General features: G+C 42.7%; 1 protein-coding gene across 1 annotated transcript; it reads left to right on the top strand.

Moving 5' to 3' along the window:
- The first annotated feature begins 2,598 nt into the window (after positions 1-2,598).
- Positions 2,599-27,134, top strand: MYH1 (myosin heavy chain 1). The gene is made up of 40 exons (XM_043583127.1): positions 2,599-2,675; positions 2,922-2,952; positions 4,511-4,754; positions 4,849-4,992; positions 5,111-5,267; positions 6,572-6,599; positions 7,334-7,448; positions 7,532-7,624; positions 7,759-7,822; positions 8,454-8,552; positions 8,644-8,747; positions 8,905-9,043; positions 9,224-9,342; positions 9,433-9,582; positions 9,699-9,869; positions 10,629-10,938; positions 11,036-11,106; positions 12,253-12,340; positions 12,456-12,573; positions 12,904-13,027; positions 13,118-13,254; positions 13,353-13,608; positions 15,671-15,913; positions 16,007-16,183; positions 17,011-17,156; positions 17,233-17,323; positions 17,409-17,798; positions 18,372-18,498; positions 20,089-20,207; positions 20,361-20,557; positions 21,828-22,011; positions 22,296-22,461; positions 22,551-22,675; positions 23,080-23,388; positions 23,476-23,679; positions 23,998-24,123; positions 24,211-24,381; positions 24,643-24,747; positions 24,870-24,965; positions 26,873-27,134. The coding sequence occupies exons 3-40, from the start codon at positions 4,551-4,553 to the stop codon at positions 27,023-27,025; spliced, it is 5,820 nt and encodes a 1,939-aa protein (XP_043439062.1). The 5' UTR covers positions 2,599-2,675; positions 2,922-2,952; positions 4,511-4,550; the 3' UTR covers positions 27,026-27,134.

The raw sequence follows: 27,134 nt of genomic DNA, 5'->3' as shown, positions 1-27,134 counted from the left end.
TAGAAGGATCTTAGAAAGCTCCTGATTCCCCTAACATAAACCTACTTTTCCAGGTCTATGCAAAGAATGACAGCGGCTATACTCCCAAATAGACTACACTATATCATTACTTCTCCTTGATGTTATCAAGAATACAAATCCAAAGTATTAGTATCATTAGCCCACAAGGATTTTTTTCAGCACTAATGCCGATACACCATATATTCAGAGAACACACATCGGGTAATGGGTATGCCATGCAAGAGTGAGATATACCCTTCTCCCTAGGAAAACTACAGGGTGCCTATCAAGTCTGTAGACAAAGAGAATATTATTCTATATACTCCAATGTAATATCAATAAGCTATTAGCCTATGTTTCCAGATTTGATGGCTGCCTGTATAATCATGTGAAGAGCCAAAATAAATAAATGATCAAAAGTGTCAATAAAATATGAGTTCCTAGATAACTTAGGTGCATATTCAACACACATAATAATGAGTATCACTGTGGTGCAAAAACCCAGATATTGTAGCAATCTGGATTACTCAGAGAAGTTTTTCTAGATGATCAAGATTTTTTTTAAGTTTATTTATTTACTTTGAGAGAAAGAGGGAGACAGCATACGTAGGGAAGGGGCAGAGAGAGAGAGAGAGAGAGAGAGAGAGAGAGAGTGAGAGAATCCCAAGCAGGCTCTGTGCCATCAGCACAGAGCCCAATGCTGGGCTCAAACTCATGAACCATGAGATCATGATCTGAGCTGAAAATCAAGAGTTGGACACTTAACCGGCTGAGCCACATAGGTACCCTGATGATCAAAATTTTCAAAAATGAATTCAGTTGAGGTGCAGAGCCAAAAGTATGACCTTCCTAGACAGCATAAAGGAAAAGCCAAGTGGTCACTATCCATGTGAATTGAAAGCAAGAGTATATTGGTTTAAATGTACTGCAGGAGAGTGACTTAAATCAGACACAAGGAAGCAGCTTAGCAGGTAACTAGGATTCCCACTGTCATTCTGGCCTTAGGAAGGGTGTGGGATCACCCTTCTCACTGCTTTGGCCCCGCTTTCACTTTGTTCCCACACCACCTATAAATGCTTCAGTGCCTGGTAACTTGGCAGTAATGACCAAAACCAATGTCTTACAACAAACAAACTTACTGCAAAATCTGTCCAGAGTGGGTCAAAGGACTACCTTAAAATTCATATCAAATCCTACTGAGAACATTATTAAAATGTTCTGTCTTCCTGAAAACCACTGCCCACATTTCTCGGAGGTCTGCTAAAGAAAATGAATGTGAAAAAAAAAAAAAACAAAACCCAGTTATGAAAGAAAGTAAAATTCTATCTATACCTGTGGTAACCAAGCAGGTTAGGAGTTGGCTAGGAAGGCTCCATCAGACGCACGACTCCTATAAGACCCTTCCTGATGGCTTTAATCTACTCCAGACACAAGAGTGATACCAGAAAGCACGCTGGGCTGCCATACCAATCAGGTGACCAGAGTCAAGGCTGCTGAGTAATTTGTGGTCACTCCCTTCTATTCTCTGGACCTCTGCTATTTCCTTAGTAAAATGAGGAATATGGGTCTGATGGTCCCTTACAGTAATAGATCCCATGACCACTACAACCAGTATCTCTAGACACGTGCTTTCAGAAGGTGACCCATTTCATTAAACGGATTGAAATGTAAGTGCAAGAATATAGGAACTGTTGCCAAACAGAGTATATGCAGCAACTTGGGTCTCAGCCGCTGACAGACAATGCAGACACAGAGAGACACAAGACAGACACAATAACAAACATCTCTTAAAAAATCAGAATAGAAAACAATGTTCAGGTATCGTTTGTAAGCAAAATGTGAGATATATACCATGGGTAGCTGGTGGAGGAGTCACAGGTGCTGCCTCTAGACAGAGAAATGCCCTGCTTTCTAATATTTTCCTATGTTGAGTTTCATAGAGGAAACAGGATTTCACAAGCAACTTGCATTTTCAACAAATGAGAGAGGTGGACACCTCAGCTTGGCGAGGCAAAGAAGTCTGGAGCCAGCTTGAAGTGGGAGTGGTCTGATCTGACAATGAATCAGAGGGAGCCGACTGGACGCAACAAAAGAAGCTGTCCTTGGCTGCTCTTCACGAAGCAAGTTTCAAAATTCAAAATTACGTTTCCAAGCACCCTCAGGAAAGCACAATAAGTTGCAAAGAAAACAAACAAACAAAACTCGTGCCTTCCTGGGGGCGACTAACCACCTCTTCCTACCACTCTGGTCAAGAGCTGCAACCTCCCTTCCTACTCTAATATCTGCAATTGTTCGGCCAGTGGAAGAGACTTCACACAGGCAGCTCAGCGAAACAGAATGACGGCAGCAACAAAGTCCAGGGATGGCAGAACATAGCTGTCTCTGAAACAACACCTTACATTATTCCAAAGGCAGATCACTTTCAGATTGCCGACCTCTCAAATTATTTATAGGAGATTGATTCATATACTTAACCCAATGTGAGAGGAAATACTTCTAATTATATCCAAACATCTTTAATATGAGGGGAATTATGCTTGGAGACCTTCATTGCCAAAAACATGTTTTGCCAAATATGTTTTAAGAAAGAGGAGGAGGCTACGTGTTTTCCATATTTGACCCTATAAAAGTACCCTTGGAATGAGTTGGCTCGTCTTTCCTCATAAAGCTTCAAGGTAAGTGTGTGTGAGGACAGGGCTCTGTCTGGAGACGGTAAGGGATACTTGGCCGCCCTCATACATGCCACACATCCCGGTTTCCCTGCCCCTGGCAGCCCTTCAGTAAGGCACCTACTTACTCCGTGGCAATTTTAATTAGATGTTTCAGTGTCCCCAGTCATTTCCTGATTCTCGCCTAACAATTATGCTATTATTGGGAACCGTTAGAATTTAATCAGAAGAAATTTGCTCTTTCTCTTACAGTTCTGACCCACTTCAAGGTTGCATCTCTAAGGTAAGATACTGATTTTTTTTTTCTTATTCCTCACAGGAGGCAAGAAATCTTCTGAAGGTGGTTGGAGAGTGCTTGGGGGGTTATAAATTGAAAGCATTTTCATTTCATGGCTGATCATGCTTCCCTTGAAAAAACTCTGAAGGGGACTTTAGAAACTGGTTCTCATTAATTTATAACCTCTGCAATATATGAAAATGCTTTCTTAGAGTCTTGAGAAGTTTTATACACAATTTTTTTCTATTACCAGCACTGCAGTCTGTCTTTTAAATAACTGAGTTACAACATGTAATACAACATTTTGGTGTTATTATTCATTTATAGAGAAAATGTAAATTTCCTATACTACAGCTTTGCCTCAACATCATATAATATAAAAAAACCATGAGAGGCTATCTGAATGAACTGAATCCTTGCCTTGGAAAAGTGGCTTAAACGTGTATGTTGTTTCACAGTCCATAAAATGGAAATTAAAAAAGAAAGATATGTAAATGACTGAGCATTTTCAGCAAGACAAAGCATTTTGTGTTACCCAAATCCCTGCAGCTTGAATGGAAAAGCATGGGAAACCTTACACAAGTGCTTTGAGTCTTTCTGGAAAAATATCTTTATGATTATAAAATAAATTACCTATGATCACTATCATTATCTATCATTACTATCTATCACTACCTACTATCACTATCATTAAGCACAGGATTAATGAATGTTAGTTAAAGTGGCAAGAGACAGATCTTGGAAAGGAAATTTTGTGAAAATTTTCTGAGATTCTCAATAATAAAGTAAGAAAACAGATAATAATATTTTAGAATTAGTCTTTCAGAAATACTAAAGACAGGTGAAGAAGCCAAATTTGTCAAAATTACAGTATGGGAACAAGAAAACATTGATGTAAAATAATTTTTTTTAACAAAACAACGCAAAGCAAAGCCACCCCCCCCACCCCCCCCACCCCCACGCTCCCGTTTCTGCTTTCCTTGATTTAGGTAGTCTTTGTGAGTCTATAATGAATCCAAATCTGTAATGAAAAGGTTTTCACTATGTACAAAATAGTTCCTAGAATTTTAGCAACAGAAATCCATTGTGCTGCAAATTCACAAAGCCAGCTTTGAGCCCTTGCATGTATCCCGCATGTGTTCTAAGAGGCGTGAAGGATGCTGTAGAAGGAAAAGTACTCCCTGCCTGCAAGGTGCTTACAATCCAGTTGGAAGAGTGCTCTCAGCGAAAGAGCTGGAGGAAACCCTGCCAGAGCCTAGCTCTGTGCCCTGTATAAGCCAGTCACAGGCAACTTAACAGAAATGAATGTGTATACAGATGAAACAGAAAGCAGCTACCATGCCATACAGCAGGTGAGCCAGAGCCAGAAACCACAGTCTTTCCAAATGCTTGACTAAGTTAAGTACCTATCAGTGCTGGCACAAAACACAAATACCCATATTTCGTCTCTAGTCAAACATGGTCACACTCTACGCAATGCTAAGTGAATACAGAATGTTTTCTTTTTCTAAACGTGAAATATGTAATATCTGAATGTCTATAATACTTTTCCTTCCTTTCCCAGGCAGGGTCTTCGACTGGGCTGCCGCCAATAACCTGCAGCCATGAGTTCCGACGCCGAAATGGCCGTTTTTGGGGAGGCAGCTCCGTACCTCCGAAAGTCTGAAAAGGAGCGCATTGAGGCCCAGAATAAGCCTTTTGATGCCAAGACATCAGTCTTTGTGGTGGACCCTAAAGAGTCCTTCGTGAAAGCAACAGTGCAAAGCAGGGAAGGGGGGAAGGTGACGGCCAAGACTGAAGGAGGGGCGGTGAGTAAAATGTCTGAGATGATGAGACGGTGCGGCACCTGGGGCAAGGTGAGCTGACACTTTTTGACCTGGCCTCTCTTATTTGACTTGCCAGACTGTAACCGTGAAAGATGATCAAGTCTACCCCATGAACCCTCCCAAATACGACAAGATCGAGGACATGGCCATGATGACGCACCTGCACGAGCCCGCCGTGCTGTACAACCTCAAAGAGCGTTACGCAGCCTGGATGATCTACGTGAGTTCATTCTCATGGCCTTTCTGCTTGTGCAGGCAGTTAATATTTTTGAAAAACAGCAGATTATTAAGGTCCCCATGAAATGATTATATTCCTTCTTTCCCCCTTTTTGGTACAGACCTACTCAGGCCTGTTCTGTGTCACCGTCAACCCCTATAAGTGGTTGCCAGTGTACAATGCAGAGGTGGTGACGGCCTACCGAGGCAAGAAGCGCCAGGAGGCCCCGCCCCACATCTTCTCCATCTCCGACAACGCCTATCAGTTCATGCTGACGGGTGAGTGGCTCAAGTGTTTCTCATACAAATTACTTTACCCCCAAGAGTCACAACGTGTTAAAGCTAAAAAGATCTTTGGAAATAATCTAATCCACCCCCCTGGTTGTACAGAAGAGGCAATTAAAACACAGAGAGTTACATGCCGTCAAAGCTGGAACTAAAACCTAGCTCTCCAGACTCCCACTCCGTGATTTTACCAGGCCACACTACCGCTCCACCTTGATTCAGCTGCATTTGCTTGCAGTCTCCTTCTTGGGAATACATAATTTATTGTATAGATGTAAATAATAAGAGTTAAGATTCAGTAACAACTGAATCACACTGTCTAAACAGAAATGAAAAATACACGTTCGTTCAGTCCTTTTGTGCTTAAGTTTCTTGCTGACCACAAACCTGATGCTTTTAGGAGTATTGTTGTCTCTCAAGTCATCAGAGACCATCTCAGAGAAGATGTCCTCTCTTTGAATGAAGATGGTGTTTGGGGGCTACACACACATGAACAGATGCTGTGTCCCCCACTTTAAAAGGATTTTGTGCTCCTCATCTGATCTTTCTTCGACCCAATGCCATACTTTGGGGGAGGCTGATGAGAATCTGGGGTGCAGTCTGTGGCCATAAGGCAAAAACATTTTTTTTTCTTTGTGAGGCCAATTAGTTCATTTAGAAACAACACCTCAACCTTGGCTTGATGAACTATTTAAACGTACCGAACTATAGTCCAAACCCTTAGTAGATTACCCACTTTTCAGAAAGTTTCATGCACTGACCAGCAGACAGCATGCTACCGGAATCCACAGCTGACAACTAGACAGTGTCTGGCTTTGGAAAGTATCGCTCTTTGTCTTAAACCAGGACATGCTTATTGTCACAGCTTAAGGAACTCAAGATATAACAGCATTCTATGTTTCTCCTCAACTTAAGAGGTTTAAGAATAATGTCATACATAGCTTTACAATAATGTATTTAAAAACTCCATTTAAAGTGAGACACTCGGGGCGCCTGGGTGGCACAGTCGGTTAAGTGTCCAACTTCAGCCAGGTCACGATCTCGCGGTCCGTGAGTTCGAGCCCCGCGTCGGGCTCTGGGCTGATGGCTCGGAGCCTGGAGCCTGTTTCCGATTCTGTGTCTCCCTCTCTCTCTGCCCCTCCCCCGTTCATGCTCTGTCTCTCTCTGTCCCAAAAATAAATAAACGTTGAAAAAAAAAAAATTTAAAGTGAGACACTCAACACCACAGGTCCGTCCCCATAGAAAGTTTTGCTTGTGTAACTTGTATATATGCTGATTGCCTGCTGTTTTTCTTCTAGATCGGGAGAATCAGTCTATCTTAATCACGTATGTATTACTATCCTGGGACTCACTGGCAGTTTATTTGCACTGGGAAAAAGACACCAAAAAAGAAAAAAAAAAATAGTTAATGCTCCCATACTGAGGCAATGGCTGATCAGCCTGGAAATAGATACTGTTTATAGCTTGTTGAAGGGCTTAGACTACCTCAGAATATAAAATGACAATGCCCCAAATTTTGTCATTTGCTAGTCCAGTCTTAAAGGTTGCACAGAACTTTCCTGAGAGTATAAAATGATGGTATAAAATCCTGTCTCTGTGCATGGAAGGGAATAACATACCACCTCCTGAACAGTTGAGCCGTTTGGGAATGTTACCAGTAGCTCATTTTTAAGGCCTCCTTGAGAGATGTCCAGTCCTTCAAAGACTTAACCTAAGTCATGTCTTTAATCTAAGGAGACTGAAGAACACATAATTGTTTCATAGAGTTTTTTTTACTAACGGTTTCACTTCCCACATAGTTGTGGGTGGTTGCCATTTGGCCCCCTCAACCCCAGGCCACCTAGAAGAGAGCCTGGCACATTTTAAGCCCTCAAGAAGTATGTGTTAGGTGATTAATGGATGGATTTCTCTACTTCTTATCAGTGGAGAGCAACAGAAATAATATGAACTGACAAAGACATAAAAAGATCGATGCATAAGGTAGTAAATGCTGTTAGTGGAAGCACTTTCGTTCGTCACAGAGGTTAATTCCTCACATATGTTTGGTCTCTGTTTGGCAGCGGAGAATCCGGGGCGGGGAAGACCGTGAACACCAAGCGTGTCATCCAGTACTTTGCAACAATTGCAGTCACTGGGGAGAAGAAGAAGGAGGAAGTTACTTCAGGCAAAATGCAGGTGGGTCTGGGGTCAGACTCAAGATGTCAGGGCTCTCAGGAAGTCTGGAGCCCCGGAGGTGAGGACCGTGCTTGCCTTTGCAGGGGACTCTGGAAGATCAAATCATCAGCGCCAACCCCCTACTGGAGGCCTTTGGCAACGCCAAGACCGTGAGGAACGACAACTCCTCTCGCTTTGTGAGTCTCTCAGTCACAGAAGGCTCTTCTCAGCCCTTAGGTGCCCGAGAAAGCATGCCTGAATTATCGTTGCAGTCTCCTCTTTCTCGTGCGCTTCAAGTCTGGTATATAACATCATCATTTTTACTTGCAAGGGTAAATTCATCAGGATCCACTTCGGTACCACGGGAAAACTGGCTTCTGCTGATATTGAAACATGTGAGTAACAGGACCTCCTCAACAGAATCCAAGAATGACAACTGATGGTTTGGAGGAACATTTTGCAGCTCCTGCTGAGCCTGGAGCCTGTGAAACACCAGTCTGCTGCCAAACATGCCCATGGTTAATGCCAGTCTTACCCATAGCCCACAGTGTGCTTTATCCTCAGTCATGAGCTAATGATTCCGTAAGAACTGCCGGGAGCCGTTGGGCTTGTCTGAAATAATCCAGCCTCAGAATGAATTTCAACTTTTTCTAGGAAAACACTAACATGAGGGTAAATGAGTTGCCTACTGAGCCTTGATAAACGTTGCTCTTAATGGTCTATTTTAAAGTGAGAAGAGACCCTGGGGAGACAGGAGTTCTTGAGAATCAATTATACTCCAAATGTCAAGGATCTTCTGCATGAGAAATGTCTATATCCTGGGCCAGGCAGGCTTTAGTTTCTTTCCAGAGGTGCTAAGAATAACTGCAATGGTGTTTGCAAAGGCACAATATGTGGTGCCTCGGGGGCACATTCCGTGGAAATCTCAAGGGGCCAGTGAGAAGTAGCTAATGACCCCAAGTTCCAAAATCACTCCAGGAACTTTGTAATTTTTCTGTCCTGACCAATGTCTACTTTCCACTGCAGATCTTCTGGAGAAGTCTAGAGTTACTTTCCAGCTGAAGGCAGAAAGAAGCTACCACATTTTTTATCAGATCATGTCTAACAAGAAGCCAGACCTAATTGGTAAGAAAGAGCTTAAGTTTATATGCTAGACGTTAATCATTTATTAACAACTTCTAATGTAAAATGTATACCCTGACTTCTGTGTACCCAGAAATGCTCCTGATCACCACCAACCCTTATGACTATGCCTTCGTCAGTCAAGGGGAGATCACAGTCCCCAGCATTGATGACCAAGAGGAGCTGATGGCCACAGATGTAAGTTACATAAGCAGGGTTGTTTTTGTTTTTTTTAATCCATTATGTATGGGAATGAAAATAACACCCCTCTCTGGGTGTGGTTAAAGATAAGGTATAAATTCTCCTCAATAAGTTAGTGTCTTCTGTCCTTTTGTCTTCTCATTTTTCCTGGTAGAGTGCCATCGAAATCCTGGGCTTCACCTCTGATGAAAGAGTCTCCATCTACAAACTCACGGGGGCTGTGATGCATTATGGGAACATGAAGTTCAAGCAGAAGCAGCGTGAGGAGCAGGCTGAGCCAGATGGCACCGAAGGTAACAGAGACGAAAAGCCCACTCCATATTCATGTTTCCTTTACAGCTGAGCTTCTGATGGATGTATGCAAATTTACTCCCATACAGACTTTCTATAAAATGATTCACTCATCACTCTGCTCCTATGAATTGTGGGGCCCACAGTAGGTCACACAGGATGCCTGAATTGTGTCTTTACAGTTGCTGACAAGGCGGCCTATCTCCAGAGTCTGAACTCTGCTGACCTGCTCAAAGCCCTCTGCTACCCCAGGGTCAAGGTCGGCAACGAGTTCGTCACCAAAGGCCAGACTGTGCAGCAGGTAAGTGAACGGCCTCAATGAATCACACACATCCCCAGCCTTCTCAACACGTCTTTAGTAACGCCAACAATCATAACTCTGTCCACGAAGGTATACAACGCAGTGGGCGCCCTGGCCAAGGCCGTCTACGAGAAGATGTTCCTGTGGATGGTCACCCGCATCAACCAGCAGCTGGACACCAAGCAGCCCAGACAGTACTTCATCGGGGTCCTGGACATCGCCGGCTTTGAGATCTTTGATGTGAGTTGTTGGAATAAGCGGCCCTGTTAAGGCCCCTCCGCTTCGTGTCTGCTCTGCCGGATGCCCCCCGGGTTTCCCAAACTCACTTGAGCTCTTTGGTGTTCGCCACGCCCTAGTTCAACAGCCTGGAGCAGCTGTGCATCAACTTCACCAACGAGAAGCTGCAACAGTTCTTCAACCACCACATGTTCGTGCTGGAGCAGGAGGAGTACAAGAAGGAGGGCATCGAGTGGGAGTTCATCGACTTCGGGATGGACCTGGCTGCCTGCATCGAGCTCATCGAGAAGGTTCGTATGACTTTTCAGGTCACAGAGTATACTGCTGAATAGTATTTAAGTGAGAATCTTAAAATATTGCTACTGGTAAACAAAATCAGGAAAACTCCTTCTTTTGCTAACTCCAAGGTAGATATCCTGGTAAAAGGAGAGTGAATATTTTCTTTAACGTGCGGAACTCTACATTTCCCAATGGTTTGCAATGCTGGCCTCATATTTAAAGCCATCTTTCCTTATAAAAGAGCACTAGATATTTTGTACTTATTATCACTTCGTCATCCTTAGATTCATTATTACTGGTAACTGAAATGCCAATTTCTAGTACTTAAAAGCAGAGGCTCTCAAAGTTCGGTTTAAGACTCACCACAAGTACTTAATAAAATTGCACATTACCCTTGGAAAAACTTTTTGGTCAGTGTGGATGGGGGCCTTGGAACCTGAATTTTCATCAAGTGATTCTGATGCAACCAGTTTTTGAGTCACACTGGGAGAAATACGGCTGTAAAGCCTTGGGGCGAGACACAAACTCCACAAGAGCATGCCCTTCAATCATCTCCCTCACTATCACATCCCAGAGCCCAGCACAGCATCTGGATCTCTAGAGGCACTTGATACATATTTGCTAACTTAACGACTTCTGGCCCAGGAATAAGTCTTCATTAGTTGTAAGAAATTAAAAGATGAATTTACTCAAATAGGATCATGATGTTACATATTATTTCTAAAAGCAGACGAAATTCAAACGGCATCTGTTTCTTTTTCTACTCTCAGCCTATGGGAATCTTCTCCATCCTAGAGGAGGAGTGCATGTTCCCCAAGGCTACAGACACCTCCTTCAAGAACAAGCTGTATGAGCAGCATCTTGGAAAGTCCGCCAACTTCCAGAAGCCCAAGCCTGCCAAAGGCAAGGCCGAGGCCCACTTCTCACTGGTGCACTATGCCGGCACCGTGGACTACAACATTGCCGGCTGGCTGGACAAGAACAAGGACCCCCTGAATGAGACCGTGGTTGGGCTGTACCAGAAGTCCGCAATGAAGACTCTGGCTTTCCTCTTCACTGGGGGAGCAGCTGCTGAAGCAGGTAACTTGCAACAGAAGTCATCTTTCATTTAATGTATAAAACATACACTGAGAAAGCCTGTCTTATGATTTGCTTGTGCTCTCTCTACCCCCCTTAGAGGCTGGTGGTGGGAAGAAAGGCGGCAAGAAGAAGGGTTCTTCTTTCCAGACTGTGTCTGCTCTCTTCAGGGTACAAACATCCTTTGCTCTCTCTTATTTGACTTAAGAACTTCGATTTTATTGTATCTGTGGGGCAAGGGGAGTAATCTTGCAAGGATTCCAGAACTGAATGTGACTCAAAGATCTAGGTCAGTTGGTGGTGGTAGACTGGAGTCTCAGAGGGTCTGGGGTAATTTGGAAGAGACACTTTAGTGTATAGGAGACAAGGTGTCAGGAGGGATGACAGTGAATTGCAGAAGTCAGTATCAGATAACAAAATTAAATCTGAATGCCAGGAAATAAAGTCATTTGACATTTAAAAGGTCCTACTGGGATAGGACTAAGCAAAACGAGATTTTTTGGAGTATGTGGGAGCCTCCAAATGATGCACGTGCCTAGGTATATATTGGCACAGAACTGAATAGAGTGGATTTTGAAAGCCAAAGACAGAAGAACAGTGTTGGGAATTGGAGGCTGGTTCTAAACGAAGGGTATAAAACAGATGTGATAAAAAATAGCTCTTGAAGGAAAATTTGCTTTTCTTTGGACAATCCCATCTGTAACAATGAAAGCTTTAGTTATCTGGGAAAACAAACAAACAAACAAACAAACAAACAGGATTTCCACAAATTGGAACCCTTCTCACAGTTGGTAACATGGCTGTTGGTTTTCTGCCAATTCCCAGAGTGAAGCACTAAAAGGCCACTTTCTGTGGAATGAGCAGGAGGACAAAGCTCTGTAATTAGGAAAAGGAATAGGAATGTGATAGAGAAGCAGACACAATTGAAAGTAGGGTAAATAAAGAAATGGCAGATTTGGAATAAGACACTGAATTATTTGTAACGTCAGATCACATATCCAGGTGAAACAGTATGGGTGGGGTATTTCCCTACATTTAGAAGATCATATTAAATCTACAACACATGCTAGGAGATTCAAAAGCAATGAACAACCACCTCAACAACTTGTAGACAAATATGTTTATAAGGCACAAAAACAGGAAAGGGAAGGACTTTTTGGGAATGTGGAAATTCTAGAAAGAACTCTTTGCAAATTCAAATTAGGATACCATTCGTTAGAATTGAAGCACTGTCACAGTTGTCACAGTGATTATGTCTGTAAATATGAATGCATGAAAAGAGCACACTTTCAAACCAAATATTCATTAATTCCACAGGAGAATCTGAATAAGCTGATGACTAATCTGAGGAGCACTCACCCCCACTTTGTACGCTGCATCATCCCCAATGAAACCAAAACTCCCGGTAAGACTCTTCTGACATCCAAGTAAGACTCCAGTGTGACTTCACTATTCTATAGACATACAGACAACATGTTTGTTTGCTTGTTTGTTTATTTGTTTGTTTGTTTGTTTGTAAGGGGCCATGGAGCATGAACTTGTCCTGCACCAGCTGAGGTGTAACGGAGTGCTGGAAGGCATCCGCATCTGCAGGAAGGGATTCCCCAGCAGAATCCTTTATGCAGACTTCAAACAGAGGTCAGACTTTCTCACTTCAAATTATCTCAAGAGGTTCTTTTATTTATTTCAACTTTTTTGATTGAAATAAAAATCCTTTATACGTTCTATTATAATTGAGGAGAAGAGAAACACACTTAACAGACTCTGTATTGATCATTTGGTATGCTGATATGCCAAAAGTTTGACACCCTTTGAATATGCAGAGAATAAAGACGTAGATATGATTTCTTGTTTATGTTTGTTAGACTACCCAAAAGTTACGTCATTTCTAAAATAAGGCAAATAAGGCAAGAAAAGATTTCTTATTGGTGACAATAGCTGTATCATTTATTTGTTTGGCCTAAACAGATACAAGGTATTAAATGCAAGTGCAATCCCTGAAGGGCAGTTCATTGACAGCAAGAAGGCTTCTGAGAAGCTCCTTGGGTCCATCGACGTTGACCACACCCAGTATAAATTTGGTCACACCAAGGTAATGGTCTCTAAAGCCCACCCGATGCTATCCATGTCCCTTTGAAGTTTATGTACAGTTTCTGATCTGCAAATCCCTCCCCCCACACAGGTCTTTTTCAAAGCTGGGCTTCTGGGGCTTCTAGAGGAGATGCGAGACGAGAAGCTGGCCCAGCTGATTACCCGAACCCAGGCCAGGTGCAGAGGCTTCTTGGCCAGAGTGGAGTACCAGAGGATGGTGGAGAGAAGGTATTAACAGAGATATTTTACTGAGCCCCAGCAGCCAAGGCCTTTTCACTCTGCTTCCTATGAGAACCTGACGTGGAACATTTCTGCTTCTGTCACAGAGAGTCCATCTTCTGCATCCAGTACAACGTCCGTGCCTTCATGAACGTCAAGCACTGGCCCTGGATGAAGCTGTATTTCAAGATCAAGCCCCTCCTCAAGAGCGCCGAGACTGAGAAGGAGATGGCCAACATGAAGGAAGAATTTGAGAAGACCAAGGAAAGTCTTGAAAAGGCTGAGGCCAAAAGAAAAGAGCTGGAGGAGAAAATGGTTGCTCTGATGCAAGAGAAAAACGACCTGCAACTCCAGGTCCAAGCTGTGAGTATCAGAACCCATTTGTTTAGCACCCAATCTGATGCGAAATTTCAGCTCAGTAATTGCTAGAGAAAGGTCTAGATTCCACCTAAGGGACTATCAATCTTTCCTAACTCACAACTCCATAGAAGATCCACACAATCCCATACACAACATTACTACAAAGCATTGCAGTAGGATTCTTTGCTGTTTAAAAGGAAAAAGAAAAGCATTTTCCCTTTCCCCCTAGTGTTTTTCCTAGTAGAATGTGGTCAAAAAACGAGGTGATCTTTGCTCCCCAAGATTCTCCCTACTGAGAAGAGCAAATTAGACCAGTGAAAAGAACAATATTCACAGTGAAGAGGGAGGACACATCATGATGAAAATACATCCACTTGAAACCAGTATTCTGGCAACTTCCCTGACAGTTCTATCTTTAGAAACTCTCCAGTACCTGAAAGAGTAGGATCATGACCAGGATAATGGGAACACTTTCTATAGACAGTGTCAGTTTTTATCCAAAGCATGAGAGACAGGGTTGCCATTCTTGCTTGATGTCCCAATAAACACCCAGAAGACCTGGAAGAAATGTTTGATCAAACACCACTGCTTAACCCACTTTGTGACGCAAATGACGAGAGACTTTCAGTTTGCTACCGAGACCCACTACCTGAGTACTGAGAGTTGTCCTACAGTCCTCTGAGCTCAGAAGAACATCTACTTTGGTCCAGTTGGACGTACAGGTTTAGGGCCTTTCACTAGAAGATGTAAAGAAAGATGAACTGTCTGTACCTACCTGGGTTGGCACTGTGACTTTGGACAGTTTTTCCAAAATGACAAGAGGCTCATCACACCTTCGAGAACCAGGTGCTAACTGCAAGGTATACCTCAGTTTCCAATCATACTCCTCTCCTCTGAGAATAGTATGACCTCTTTGCAACATCATTCTGTCAAGTCTCCACATTTAACAAATACGGAATAATGTTCCAAGCACCAGGGATACAACTTGAAGTAAGAGGCATGGCCCCTGCTCCCACAGAGTTTCTATTCTAACTTATGAGAAACCCACCTGGTACTTCTTTAAGCACCACCTCTGAACATTTTTAGTGCCTCTTATTTCTTCCATGTGTTTCCTTTGATTCCCAGCTACTCTGTCACTGTAAGACATCTTCCCTTTAAGTCACTTTCCTGATATTACCCCTCCCTCTAGCAACCTGCTGGATACCTGACCATTTTGTCTGTTTTTTACACACTAAACTTTTCTGGAAATAAATACTAAAGAAAGAAAAGAGACTTATCTGAAATTATATACCAACACACTAAATATAGGTCATCATTAGGGGAACAAGAAGTTTTCCTGGACCCTCTTAAAGTCCCTGGCTGGGTCTGAAAATTAAAGCAACCAACATCAACTAACAGGAGAAAAGCATGCACATTTATTGAATTTTTACATGTACATGGGAGCCTTTGCAAGAGACTGAAGACCCAAAGAAGTAAGCAGAGCAGGAAGCTTATATATCTTTTAGACAGCCAATAAATTTGTAAAGATTTGACAGGACAAAGGGGTTTGAGTTAAGAGTAATAAATGGTGAAAAAGTAACTAAAAAGATAAGGGTTAGTTTAACAAGGTTTGTTTATACAGCCTTCTTGGCCCCCAATTCTCATCTCTGGTGATAAGAATGTCTTCTTTCCTACTAGTACAGGAAGGGTACTTTAACCTGTTTTACGGCGAGGGAAGGAGGTCACAGTGGGTTTCCTGCATCTTCCATTTTCTCAAACTCCTTCAGTTTATGGTACACAATATGCCATGGTGCCATATTTTGGCATAGTATGTCCTGAACTGCATCATTAGCAAATAAAACTGTATCATAATTTCATCAGGAACCATGACTTAAATTCCTTAAATTAAAAAAAAATCTGCAATGTCATAATAAGTGCCCAATAAATATTTCCTAGATGATGGGAAGTTTACAAAAAGTAACCTAAGGCTTTAAAACACAATTCACTTATATGGTTTTGAAATATTAATAAAATCTGAAAATGTCCAAAGAACTACAATCTAAAAATGCCTATTATCCCTTCTCAGGAAGCAGACAGCTTGGCTGATGCAGAGGAAAGGTGCGATCAGCTGATCAAAACGAAAATCCAGCTGGAGGCCAAGATCAAGGAGGTGACTGAGAGAGCCGAGGATGAGGAGGAGATCAACGCCGAGCTGACGGCCAAGAAGAGGAAACTGGAGGATGAGTGTTCAGAGCTCAAGAAAGACATCGACGACCTTGAGCTGACCCTGGCCAAGGTTGAAAAGGAGAAGCATGCCACAGAGAACAAGGTATGAATCACATTCTGTTCTACCATATCGAGGTTCCGTCAGCCTAGTAAACCTGCTTTAAAGCAGATACCATTTCTTCTTTAATTTTTCAAGGTGAAAAACCTCACGGAAGAGATGGCAGGCCTGGACGAAACCATCGCTAAGCTGACCAAGGAGAAGAAGGCCCTCCAGGAGGCCCACCAGCAGACCCTGGATGACCTACAGGCAGAAGAGGACAAGGTCAACACGCTGACCAAAGCTAAAATCAAGCTTGAACAACAAGTGGATGATGTAAGCCTAAAATCATGTAAAAAAAATTTTTTTTAATTTTATAACAAACTAAGTAAACATGAGTTTGTATTCTTATGATGTAATGAGGACTTTTCAAAAGCTTCCAATGGATACGTGTATAGGACATTATCTTTGCTACAAGGTCTAAGATGGACACCCAAGAAGTCAAAAAAAATCAATAAACAAAGTTGTTGGTAACAGACAATATACATAAAAAGACTCAGGGAAAAGGAAAGCTTGTGTTTACCAAAGAAATCTGTACAAACAAAATGGGTTTGGCCTGGGCTTGAAAAGCAAGAGGCCATGCAAAGAAATTGAGAGATGCTCCAAATGGGGAGCATAGCAATAGCAAAGAAGTAGTAAACATCCGTAAGATTCTCTCTCACAGGAAGAAAGGTTTCCAAATAAAGAATGTGGAAGATGAATTCGGCTTTAAATGTAGTCTGATACCAAATAGAGAACCCGCTATAAATGTGTGCATCGGGGAGGAAGTGACAAAAGTCATGGTTAGAAACACAGCTGTGGGGTCTGTGGGTGTGGTGAAGCACAGTCACAGTGGATTCCGGTGGGGAGATAGGGAAGGCATGCTGTCTCCCTGGCAGTTTACTGTAATGATATGGTAATGAGGTACACTTCACCTTTCAAATGATGATTCCTGGGACTAAGTGAATAGTTATGAGAATGGAATAGGTGGGACAAATTTGCCTAATTCATGGAAAAATCAAAATAAGCTGCTGATTAGATAGGAGTTAAATGTCTACAAGTCAAACCTGGGATAAAATATGGTAACGTTTCAGGAACTATATTCATGCATTATTAACTTATAGCTTGAAGGATCCCTGGAACAAGAAAAGAAAATCCGCATGGACCTAGAAAGAGCCAAGAGGAAACTGGAGGGAGACCTAAAATTGGCCCAAGAATCCACAATGGATGTTGAAAATGACAAGCAGCAACTCGATGAGAAACTCAAAAAGTAAGCAATGAGAACACGTCTATGGGGAAAGTGCTACTACTGTTTCTGTGACTGACATAAAGTGCCCCTTTGACAGGAAAGAGTTTGAAATGAGCAATCTGCAAAGCAAGATTGAAGACGAGCAGGCCCTTGCCATGCAGCTGCAGAAGAAGATCAAGGAGTTACAGGTGAGTCACAACCTCCACCTCGTCCGCGTATCACAGGAATCAAAACTGCCACGAGTTGCCATTAATGTTGGTGTGTCACCCTCAGGCCCGCATCGAGGAGCTGGAGGAGGAAATCGAGGCAGAGCGGGCCTCCCGGGCCAAAGCAGAGAAGCAGCGCTCAGACCTCTCCCGCGAACTGGAGGAGATCAGCGAGCGGCTGGAAGAAGCCGGCGGGGCCACTTCCGCCCAGATCGAGATGAACAAGAAGCGGGAGGCCGAGTTCCAGAAGATGCGCAGGGACCTGGAGGAGGCCACCCTGCAGCACGAAGCCACGGCGGCCACCCTGAGGAAGAAGCACGCGGACAGCGTGGCCGAGCTGGGGGAGCAGATAGACAACCTACAGAGGGTCAAGCAGAAGTTGGAGAAGGAGAAGAGCGAGTTGAAGATGGAGATCGACGACCTGGCCAGTAACATGGAGACTGTCTCCAAGGCCAAGGTACAACCATGGTTTAAGTCTTAAAGAGATTTCTGTGAGACAGGTGTGAGTGAGCCGGTCAAGAGTCCTTAGTAACTGGCAGCACAAGCAGGTGACTGGCGGGAGCGAGGGACACCCAGGGTGTGATGGCAAAGCGTCCACTCTTTGCTGTGAGAACAGCCACACCCAAAGAACATGTAGGGCGGGAAGTTCAGCTCTTCCAAATGAGAGCAACTCAACTATGCATTTGGGGTTTTTAAAAACACCTCACCTTGATTAGGCTTTTGTTTTTCCCCTTAAGCACAAATACATAAACTTGCTGCTCAAAAAAATCAAGTATCATTATTCTCATCTCAGAGATAAGCCACCTGATTTAAGACTTAAATTCCCAAAGCCATTTGCTGGTAGCACGTTTAGACTATGTCATTCGTTACTCTTTCCACCGCAACCCAAGGCCTCTATTGGTTTTGTTTGCCTGTAAAGATATTTAATTCTCCAAATAAGGAAGTACCACCGTATGGAATGTGTGGATTATTGAAATTTTCTGTGGTCCAAATACTTGCTTGAGATGCCTTCTACCACTTTTTGATGCAGGGGAACCTGGAAAAGATGTGCCGCACTCTAGAAGACCAGGTGAGTGAACTTAAGACCAAGGAAGAGGAGCAGCAGCGGCTGATCAATGACCTGACGGCTCAGAGAGCGCGTCTGCAGACAGAATCAGGTGGGCCATTGACCAGTGTTGACCTTGAATGACAAATTTAGCTTGGATGCTTAATTTGCTGAAAACCTCTGCAATGACTTAATTGAGATCACATACTATCTGCCTGGGGGCCACCCACCACCACTCGTATGAACACATTACTGACCACTGGCACGGACTGCTTTCTTTTTTGTTGTAATTGTTGATTTCACTAAAGAGATCCAGGCTCTTTTGCTTGTTCACATTTTAAAGCAGATTTGACTTTAATCAAGTTATCAGATTTAAAGTGTATCTTCACAATATTTATTTTCACCTTTCAAAATGCTTGCCCAAGTTATTTATTACTCTATTACCCTCAACGGCCTGTGTAATGTAATCCACATTTAAAAATGACAGACTATGGCAATGATGAGGTGGCTGTCCAAGAACGCTTACTCCACTCTTTTTCCTGAAGTCTGGCCAACTGCTGCTAGCTAGCACCATCATGCAGAGAAATAGTACTACAACCCACCCCCCCACCCCCCACCCCCCCCCCGGAGCCTTCAAGGGATGTTTGTAGTTTTGACTTCCCAAATTGGAGAGTCTGTGCATTAACCCCTTCCCCTAATTAACTTTTTACCAAATTTTTACCAACTTTTTTACCAAAGTTCTACCTCCTCAAGCAAGAGGTTAACGAGATGGTAATTATTTTATGGGTTGTCTGGACTATTAAAGTGATAGGCAGATCAAAGTGTTGGAGAACCACTTTTTCATATCCATTCAAATATTGTTCTTTCTAGAACAAAGTTCAAAGTGAGGCTTGTGTTATTGTCATGCAGGTAGTTAGTACACTTCATGCAGGAAGAAGAAAACCTGTATTCTCAAAGAATCTTAAGAATCTTTTCTAAGTTCCTTCTAGAATTTAGTGGTATGGAAAAAAGAGAAAGTTGTCATTCTTATTAAAGAGATAAAGCTTCCAGGTAACCAGTTCAAAAATGGAGCTGAAAGTCTTTCCTCCCTTTTTAATACAGCACAGCATGTTTTCTGAATTATGGTGCCTGAAGAGTTGGATTGGATTTAAATGCCATTTAGTCTAGGAACTGCTCAGGCCCCCTAAACCAATGAATTCTGGGGTGGAAGGGTATTTGATCATTTCTTAACATAAAAATGCTTCCAGGATTTTCTTCTGAACATCACTTCTACTGATGGAGGGAATCGGTCAAAGTCTCCTATTTTCCATACAAAAAATTCTTTGTTTCAATCAACTTTCAGTGTAAGGTACACTAGTACAACACTACTGCCTTAGACAGGAAGCACTGGGATGTTTTGTTGGTTTGATTTACATTTCTTGTTGCATGTTTCTTGACCAATTTCTACTGTGATCAAATAATCTTAAATACCTTGCAAAATGTTTTGTGTTGCCTGTAAGTATGTAATCTGCCTCAAAGCTTTCCATACTTCTCATTCTCATATAGATTTTCTCATCAGAACTGAAGTGGAGGTTGGTGGCTTGCTGTAATCGATACTCTCCAAAGTGTTTCAAACTCAGCTCCCTTTCCCTGCTCCAGCTTTTAATTCAGAGCTCTGATTTCCAAAAGTAAGGCTGAGTTTTATCCATCTTGGTCTTAATAGGTGAATTCTCACGCCAGCTAGATGAAAAGGACTCGTTAGTTTCTCAGCTCTCAAGGGGCAAACAAGCATTCACACAACAGATTGAGGAGCTAAAAAGGCAGCTTGAAGAGGAGATAAAGGTAAGCCCTGCTTGTTGTTGTCACTATCCTTATTTTTGAGGTTATTTTGGTTTTCTTACTTCCATAGATTTTCTTCTGGTGACCTCTAGGAGCCTAGAGACTAAATATCACTTTAAAGATATAAAATTAAGTCACTGATCTCTACATTCTTAGGCCAAGAGTGCACTGGCCCACGCCCTGCAATCAGCCCGCCATGACTGTGACCTGCTGCGCGAACAGTATGAGGAGGAGCAGGAGGGCAAGGCCGAGCTGCAGAGGGCAATGTCCAAGGCCAACAGCGAGGTGGCCCAGTGGAGGACCAAATACGAGACGGATGCCATCCAGCGCACAGAGGAGCTGGAGGAGGCCAAGTATGTTCTAGACTTAGTTAAAATGGAAATGTCCCTGTTAACCAAGTGCATCTGCTATAAGCACTATATGGGAAAATGTCCATTGCTCCAAAAAGAAAATTTAAAAACAATGGAAAAAACACGCATGAACGTAAGCCAAAGCAAGACAAACAATCTGGCAGTGCGGGAAAAGAATTAAGCTAGAGGGCAAAAAGAGAAAGCAGGTGGTAAGGCAAGAGGAAGCTGAACGACTATTTTCAAAAGGGGGTATTTTGGGCATCATTCTATCTATAAAGGTGTAGACAGAGTAAGAGTTAATTGTATTGCCCTGTGCCTCTCCTTCTTCTCAGCCACTAATGGAAAAATTGTTCGAAGATGTTAGGTATGTAAGGGAAAAATAACCAAGATTCAAAGCATAGCTCGTCCTTCTGAGATGTAAAAACATGGCTATTTGTAGGGGAACAAAGACATATACTATTAAAGACTAAAAAGAAAACATAAATTTTGCAATAAGAAAGGAAACACATGGTTTCAAAAAGGACCAAATATTCAATGCAATCAACAGTTCGAGATGCAACTGTGAAGAGGGAGAATCTTGACAAGAAGAAACCTACTCATTCAGAAGGTTTCAGGAGGGAGCTAGTCGTTTATCCTGTGACTAGTGTACAACTATGTGGTTGGAATCATGTTTGGGTGGATGCCTTAGAAGAGATTTTCAGTGGAGCTCACAAAGCAAAACTGACATTGATTTGGAAAAGTTTATTTTTATTAAAGGATTAATGGAATGCCAGGAAAAATAAGGGAGGGACACAATTAGCCAAAATCAAACATATTTGGTAATGAATTTCAATTCATTTGAATTCAATTCATCCAACATTTGAGTACTTAACATGTGTGACAGTCTTGCAAAGATTAGCAAGATACACACTCTACCTTCTGGAGATGAAAATTCAGTGGAGACAAGACATACATAACAGTAATTCAAGACAGATATTAATATTCTACAGAGAAGGAATAAACCAGTGACCTTAATGGGTAAAATGTTGGCTTGGGCTGATCACAGATGGCCTTAAAACCAGACTATGAAGTGTGGTGATGTTGAAATTTGGACTGTTGTCAGCATTTAGTCTGTAGGAGTGGGAATGAGTCAACACAGAACTAGGCCTACAAAGCAAGCTTGAAGAGCAGACCATTAGGAGTCTGGTTGTGGAAAGCACTCTTTTGTACCTACCTGGAAACTTCCAATTCTGCTGATGGCCTTCACTTCTATTGTCCTTATTTCACCTTTCAGGAAGAAGCTGGCCCAGCGTCTACAGGATGCCGAGGAGCACGTAGAAGCGGTGAACGCCAAATGTGCCTCCCTGGAGAAAACGAAGCAGCGGCTCCAGAATGAAGTGGAGGACCTGATGATCGATGTGGAGAGAACAAACGCAGCCTGCGCAGCCCTGGACAAGAAGCAGAGGAACTTCGACAAGGTACCTCGTGCTGCAGCCTCTGCCTTGGCATTCAACACGGGACCAAAGCCTGCTCCCTTCAGTGGCCTTATTCCAACTATCTGAGAGAGCTGTTCTCGGGAGCTGCTGCTCCATGGCAGGTGGCAGTGGGGGAGGACAAGTCCTGTGGTTTCTACTTTTTTCATTCATAACTACTTGTCAGTCCCAGGTCATCCCAACTCTGCCTGGCAGCTGCCAGAATAGATGGTTCTCATATCCCATCAAACTCTCTCCATTAAATTTCTTGACTGCCCTTTGCCCCGCAGATCCTGGCAGAATGGAAACAGAAGTATGAAGAAACTCATGCTGAACTTGAAGCTTCCCAAAAGGAGTCCCGCTCCCTTAGCACAGAGCTGTTCAAGATTAAGAATGCTTATGAGGAATCCTTAGACCAACTTGAAACCCTGAAGCGGGAAAATAAGAATTTGCAACGTGAGTACATTTTAATCTCCTTTAACAAAAGATTTGAAAAAATGTTTTCCTTCACTGAAAAAATTTTTTATATTTCTGTTCACCAACAGAGGAGATTTCTGACCTTACTGAGCAGATTGCAGAAGGAGGGAAACGTATCCATGAACTAGAAAAAGTAAAGAAGCAAATTGAACATGAAAAGTCTGAACTTCAGGCTGCTCTAGAGGAGGCAGAGGTAGACATTTTATCATACATTCTAAAAACAATTACAAGGGGAATTAGAGTCTATTGCATGTAAAATTGATGAAATTCTTGAATCAAGAGAAAAGAAAAGTAATTCTCACTCTGTGTACTACATATGAGGATGGAGACTTGACCATGCATGCAACTAACACACAGGTGTTAGTCAGAACTGTGTTAGACACCAAAGGAACAAAAACAAGTAAGTTAAGGTCCCTGCCCTCAAGGGAATGATCGAGCTGGGGAGACAGAAATATATAAAACCAACAACACATTGTAGAAATTTCTGTAACGAGGGAACAAAGATGTCTTATGGTAGCAAAAAAGTAAGAACTAATTCCTATTTCTAGAATACCATAAACTTCCATTCCCTAACGTCACCCCTTGCTGTCATTAAAGGCATCTCTTGAACACGAAGAGGGAAAGATCCTGCGCATCCAGCTGGAGTTGAACCAAGTCAAGTCTGAAATCGACAGGAAAATCGCTGAAAAGGATGAGGAAATTGACCAGCTGAAGAGAAACCATATCAGAGTCGTGGAGTCGATGCAGAGCACCCTGGATGCTGAGATCAGGAGCAGGAATGACGCCATCAGGCTCAAGAAGAAGATGGAGGGAGACCTCAATGAAATGGAAATCCAGCTGAACCACGCCAACCGCATGGCTGCAGAGGCCCTGAGGAACTACAGGAACACCCAGGGCATCCTCAAAGTAAGTGGGTTCGAAAGAGGGCCCCAAGGGGCTTGGGGAGACTGCAGCCCTGAGAACGAGGTGTCTCAACGATCGTTCATTCCACAGGACACCCAGCTGCACCTGGACGATGCGCTCCGGGGCCAGGAGGACCTGAAGGAGCAGCTGGCCATGGTGGAGCGCAGGGCCAACCTGCTGCAGGCTGAGATCGAGGAGCTGCGGGCGACCCTGGAGCAGACGGAGAGGAGCAGGAAAATGGCAGAACAGGAGCTCCTGGACGCCAGTGAGCGCGTCCAGCTCCTCCACACCCAAGTGAGTATAACAGAAGAGTGAAAAATACAAAGGAATGAAAATGAAATTCTTGCTCATATCGTAGCTTTATCGAAGAATGTACTCACAGTGTTTTATGGAGGATAACGTTTAAAACATTTAATATTTGTGGGTTAGTAATATTTATCTGTACTGTGACATCCAAAGTTGATTGTCGTTCAAAAATATATTGTCATCTCAGATAACTCATTGAACAAGGAGGGATACTAATTACTTAACTAGCCTGTGAGTTCATTAGAAATCTGGCATCCCAACTTTGCTCTCATATACTAGATCTTTCTAAATTTGCTATTTTAACAGAACACCAGCCTGATCAACACCAAGAAGAAGCTGGAGACAGACATCTCCCAGATCCAGGGAGAGATGGAAGACATTGTCCAGGAGGCCCGCAACGCAGAAGAGAAGGCCAAGAAGGCCATCACTGATGTGAGCAGAGGGCAACACGGTGGTGCTCAAACTTGAATCCTGATGCGCCAGCCCAGCTCTCAACCGGGTTTGTTCCACTGCTAACAGGCGGCCATGATGGCCGAGGAGCTGAAGAAGGAGCAGGACACCAGCGCCCACCTGGAGCGGATGAAGAAGAACCTGGAGCAGACGGTGAAGGACCTTCAGCACCGTCTGGACGAGGCTGAGCAGCTGGCCCTGAAGGGCGGGAAGAAGCAGATCCAGAAACTGGAGGCCAGGGTGGGTCTTCTGATGGCACATTTCCTCATTCCAATCCAGGGCCTTTTGAGGACCTAGTGCTGCTGGATGAGTGGGGCATACAGAGATGGAATGAGACACATTCCTTGCTGCCAAAGAGCTTTTAAGGGGACAATTAGACAAGGGCATGAAACCTAGATATAAAACAGAGTGAAAGAAGCATCACAGGTCATTTGAAGAAGCAGAAATCCATTGAGTGAATGGATCGCAGTAAATGTCTTTAAAATGCCCACGTTTTTACAGGTACGCGAACTTGAAGGAGAAGTTGAAAGTGAACAGAAGCGCAATGTTGAAACTGTCAAGAGTCTACGCAAACATGAGAGAAGAGTAAAGGAACTCACTTACCAGGTAAGGAAAATGGCTTGTCTAGGTTTTCACCCTAGTTTGCAAGGGATCAAAAAGCAAATGTACAACAAAATGTCATGGTGTTTGTACTCTCAAGAGACTCACTCTTAAAAATATTATTTCAGACTGAGGAAGACCGCAAGAATGTGCTCAGGCTCCAAGATCTCGTGGACAAACTGCAAGCAAAAGTGAAAGCTTATAAGAGACAAGCTGAGGAAGCGGTGAGTTCCGAACCCCTTGGAGTGACTGAGCAGCCTCTGGTCTCAGATATGGCAGAACCAACTTCATTTAAGGGACGAAAGAAAAGGAGGGTATGGTGAGGAAGGATCAAAGGAAAATGGCCAATGACATTCTAAAGAATGAGAAGAAACCAACCACTCAAGGAGCCAGGGAAAATGGTTCCAGGGAAGGGCAAGAGCAACAAAATGCTTTTGAGTGGTAAAGAGTCTGGTTCAAGGAACAGAAAGAACCACGGAGAGAGCAGTAGAGAAGAGGCAGTAGAGTGAGGTAGGAAGCAGATCACAGGGTCTTCTAGGCCCTGGTAGGAAGTCTGGATTGTATTCCAAGTACAGTGGGACCCTGGGAAGCCACAGGAGGGTTCTGAACTGCTCTGTCATGCCTGGGCTTATACTCTTTAAAGTATATTTTGGCTACTTTGTGGAGAATGGACTGTTGGGTAACACAGGCAGTACAAGGAGACATTTTATGAGGCTTTCCAGGAGGTCCCATGGCTTGTGTTAGGATGGTGGTGGAGCAGACAGAGTGGAGAGACTCAAGACACATTCTGGAGGGAGAAACTACTGGATATGCTAAAAGGTCGCCCTTGGGAGGCGAGAGAGAAAGAAATCAAAGGCAATTCATCCAGTCTGTGATTTGAATAACCAGGTGGATGGCACAGCAAGGACTAAAATGCGGAACTAAGAGAGGAACAGATTCACAGGGCAAGAAAGAAACAGGAATTCTGTTTTGGAAACACTGAAATACCACTGTATACATAAGTCAAGGTGACAAGTAAGCAGTTAAATATTAAGCCTGGAGCTCAGAAGGTCTTGCTTATGTTCAAACCACTGAGCTCAGAAGATCTTGGTTATGTTCAAATCAACAGATTCTTGGCACTCCACCTTATCTCACTTCTCCAGCCTATGATTTATCTTAAATAATAAATAATGCTGATTTCCTAAATATTTAAGTATGGGTATATATATATATATATATATACCCATACTTAAATACTTAAATATATATATATATATATATATATATATATATATATATATATACCTACTTATCACAAATTAGTTCCTCTGTCCATGAATGTTTTTCATTTTTCTGCTGACCTCTAAGGTCTGGGGCAGGGAGTGGGCGTGGGGGGGGGGTGGTGACAGAGAGACTTAACATGTCTCTCTGGCTCTTACTTTCCTCATCTATAAGAGGAAGATCTGAGGTTTTTTTCAAGCTCTGTTATTTAGTGATTCTAAGTTTTATTAACTTCAAAATTTGAATGCCACATTATGGACAGCTGTCAATGAGCCTTTTAAAAAAGGACAATTACTAAAGACTAAACCCGAACTGGCCTTCCCAAACTCACTGATTATCTGTTCAAACATAATCAGAGACTACTCAAAACTATTTTAAGAAACAAGTTTTCTTTAATTTGTAAACTGCATTAAGTTGTAATAATTTATATTCAACAGGCAATAATTTATACTCCAGGCTATTAGCTCAGTATAACACAGGTGGTATACCTGCATTTTTAGAAGGTTTGGTTTCATTCACCAGACTCAGGGGGACAAAAAGTTTGGAAAACTGACATATTTAGTAATGGCTCTAAGATGTTTACATGTTAAAAAGGAGAACTTTTAGAAATCCTGGTGGCAAATGTCACCTGTCCCTCCTTGTTATCCATGAGTTCAAGAAGCATGCAAGGAAAATTAAAAATAAAAAATAAAATAAAAAAAATAAAAAAAAAAATTCAAGAGCATTTCTCTAGGTTTTTTTTTTTTTTTTAAAAAAAAGGTTTAGTAGAGTGAAGTCTTTTCAAGTAAAAAGAAATTTGAGACCCACTGACCTAAGAAACTAGAAATCCTGACCTTTTTTCCCTCCTAAATGCATTTCCATTCATTCTCAGGAGGAACAATCCAATGTCAACCTCTCCAAATTCCGCAAGCTCCAGCACGAGCTGGAGGAGGCCGAGGAACGGGCTGACATTGCCGAGTCCCAGGTCAACAAGCTGCGGGTAAAGAGCCGGGAGGTCCACACGAAAATCATAAGTGAAGAGTAATTCAACCAAATGCTGAAAAGTGACCAAAGAAATGCACAAAATGTGAACATCTTTGTCACTCTGTTTTCTACTCCGGATTTTTGCAGATAAAAAATTTATCCGCAAATAA

Source organism: Prionailurus bengalensis, chromosome E1 (genome assembly GCF_016509475.1).
Source record: "Prionailurus bengalensis isolate Pbe53 chromosome E1, Fcat_Pben_1.1_paternal_pri, whole genome shotgun sequence".
In the NCBI taxonomy this organism is placed as follows: Eukaryota; Metazoa; Chordata; class Mammalia; order Carnivora; family Felidae; genus Prionailurus; species Prionailurus bengalensis.
The sequence above is the reverse complement of the archived record's forward strand: the minus strand, read 5'-3'. Positions and strand labels throughout refer to the sequence as shown.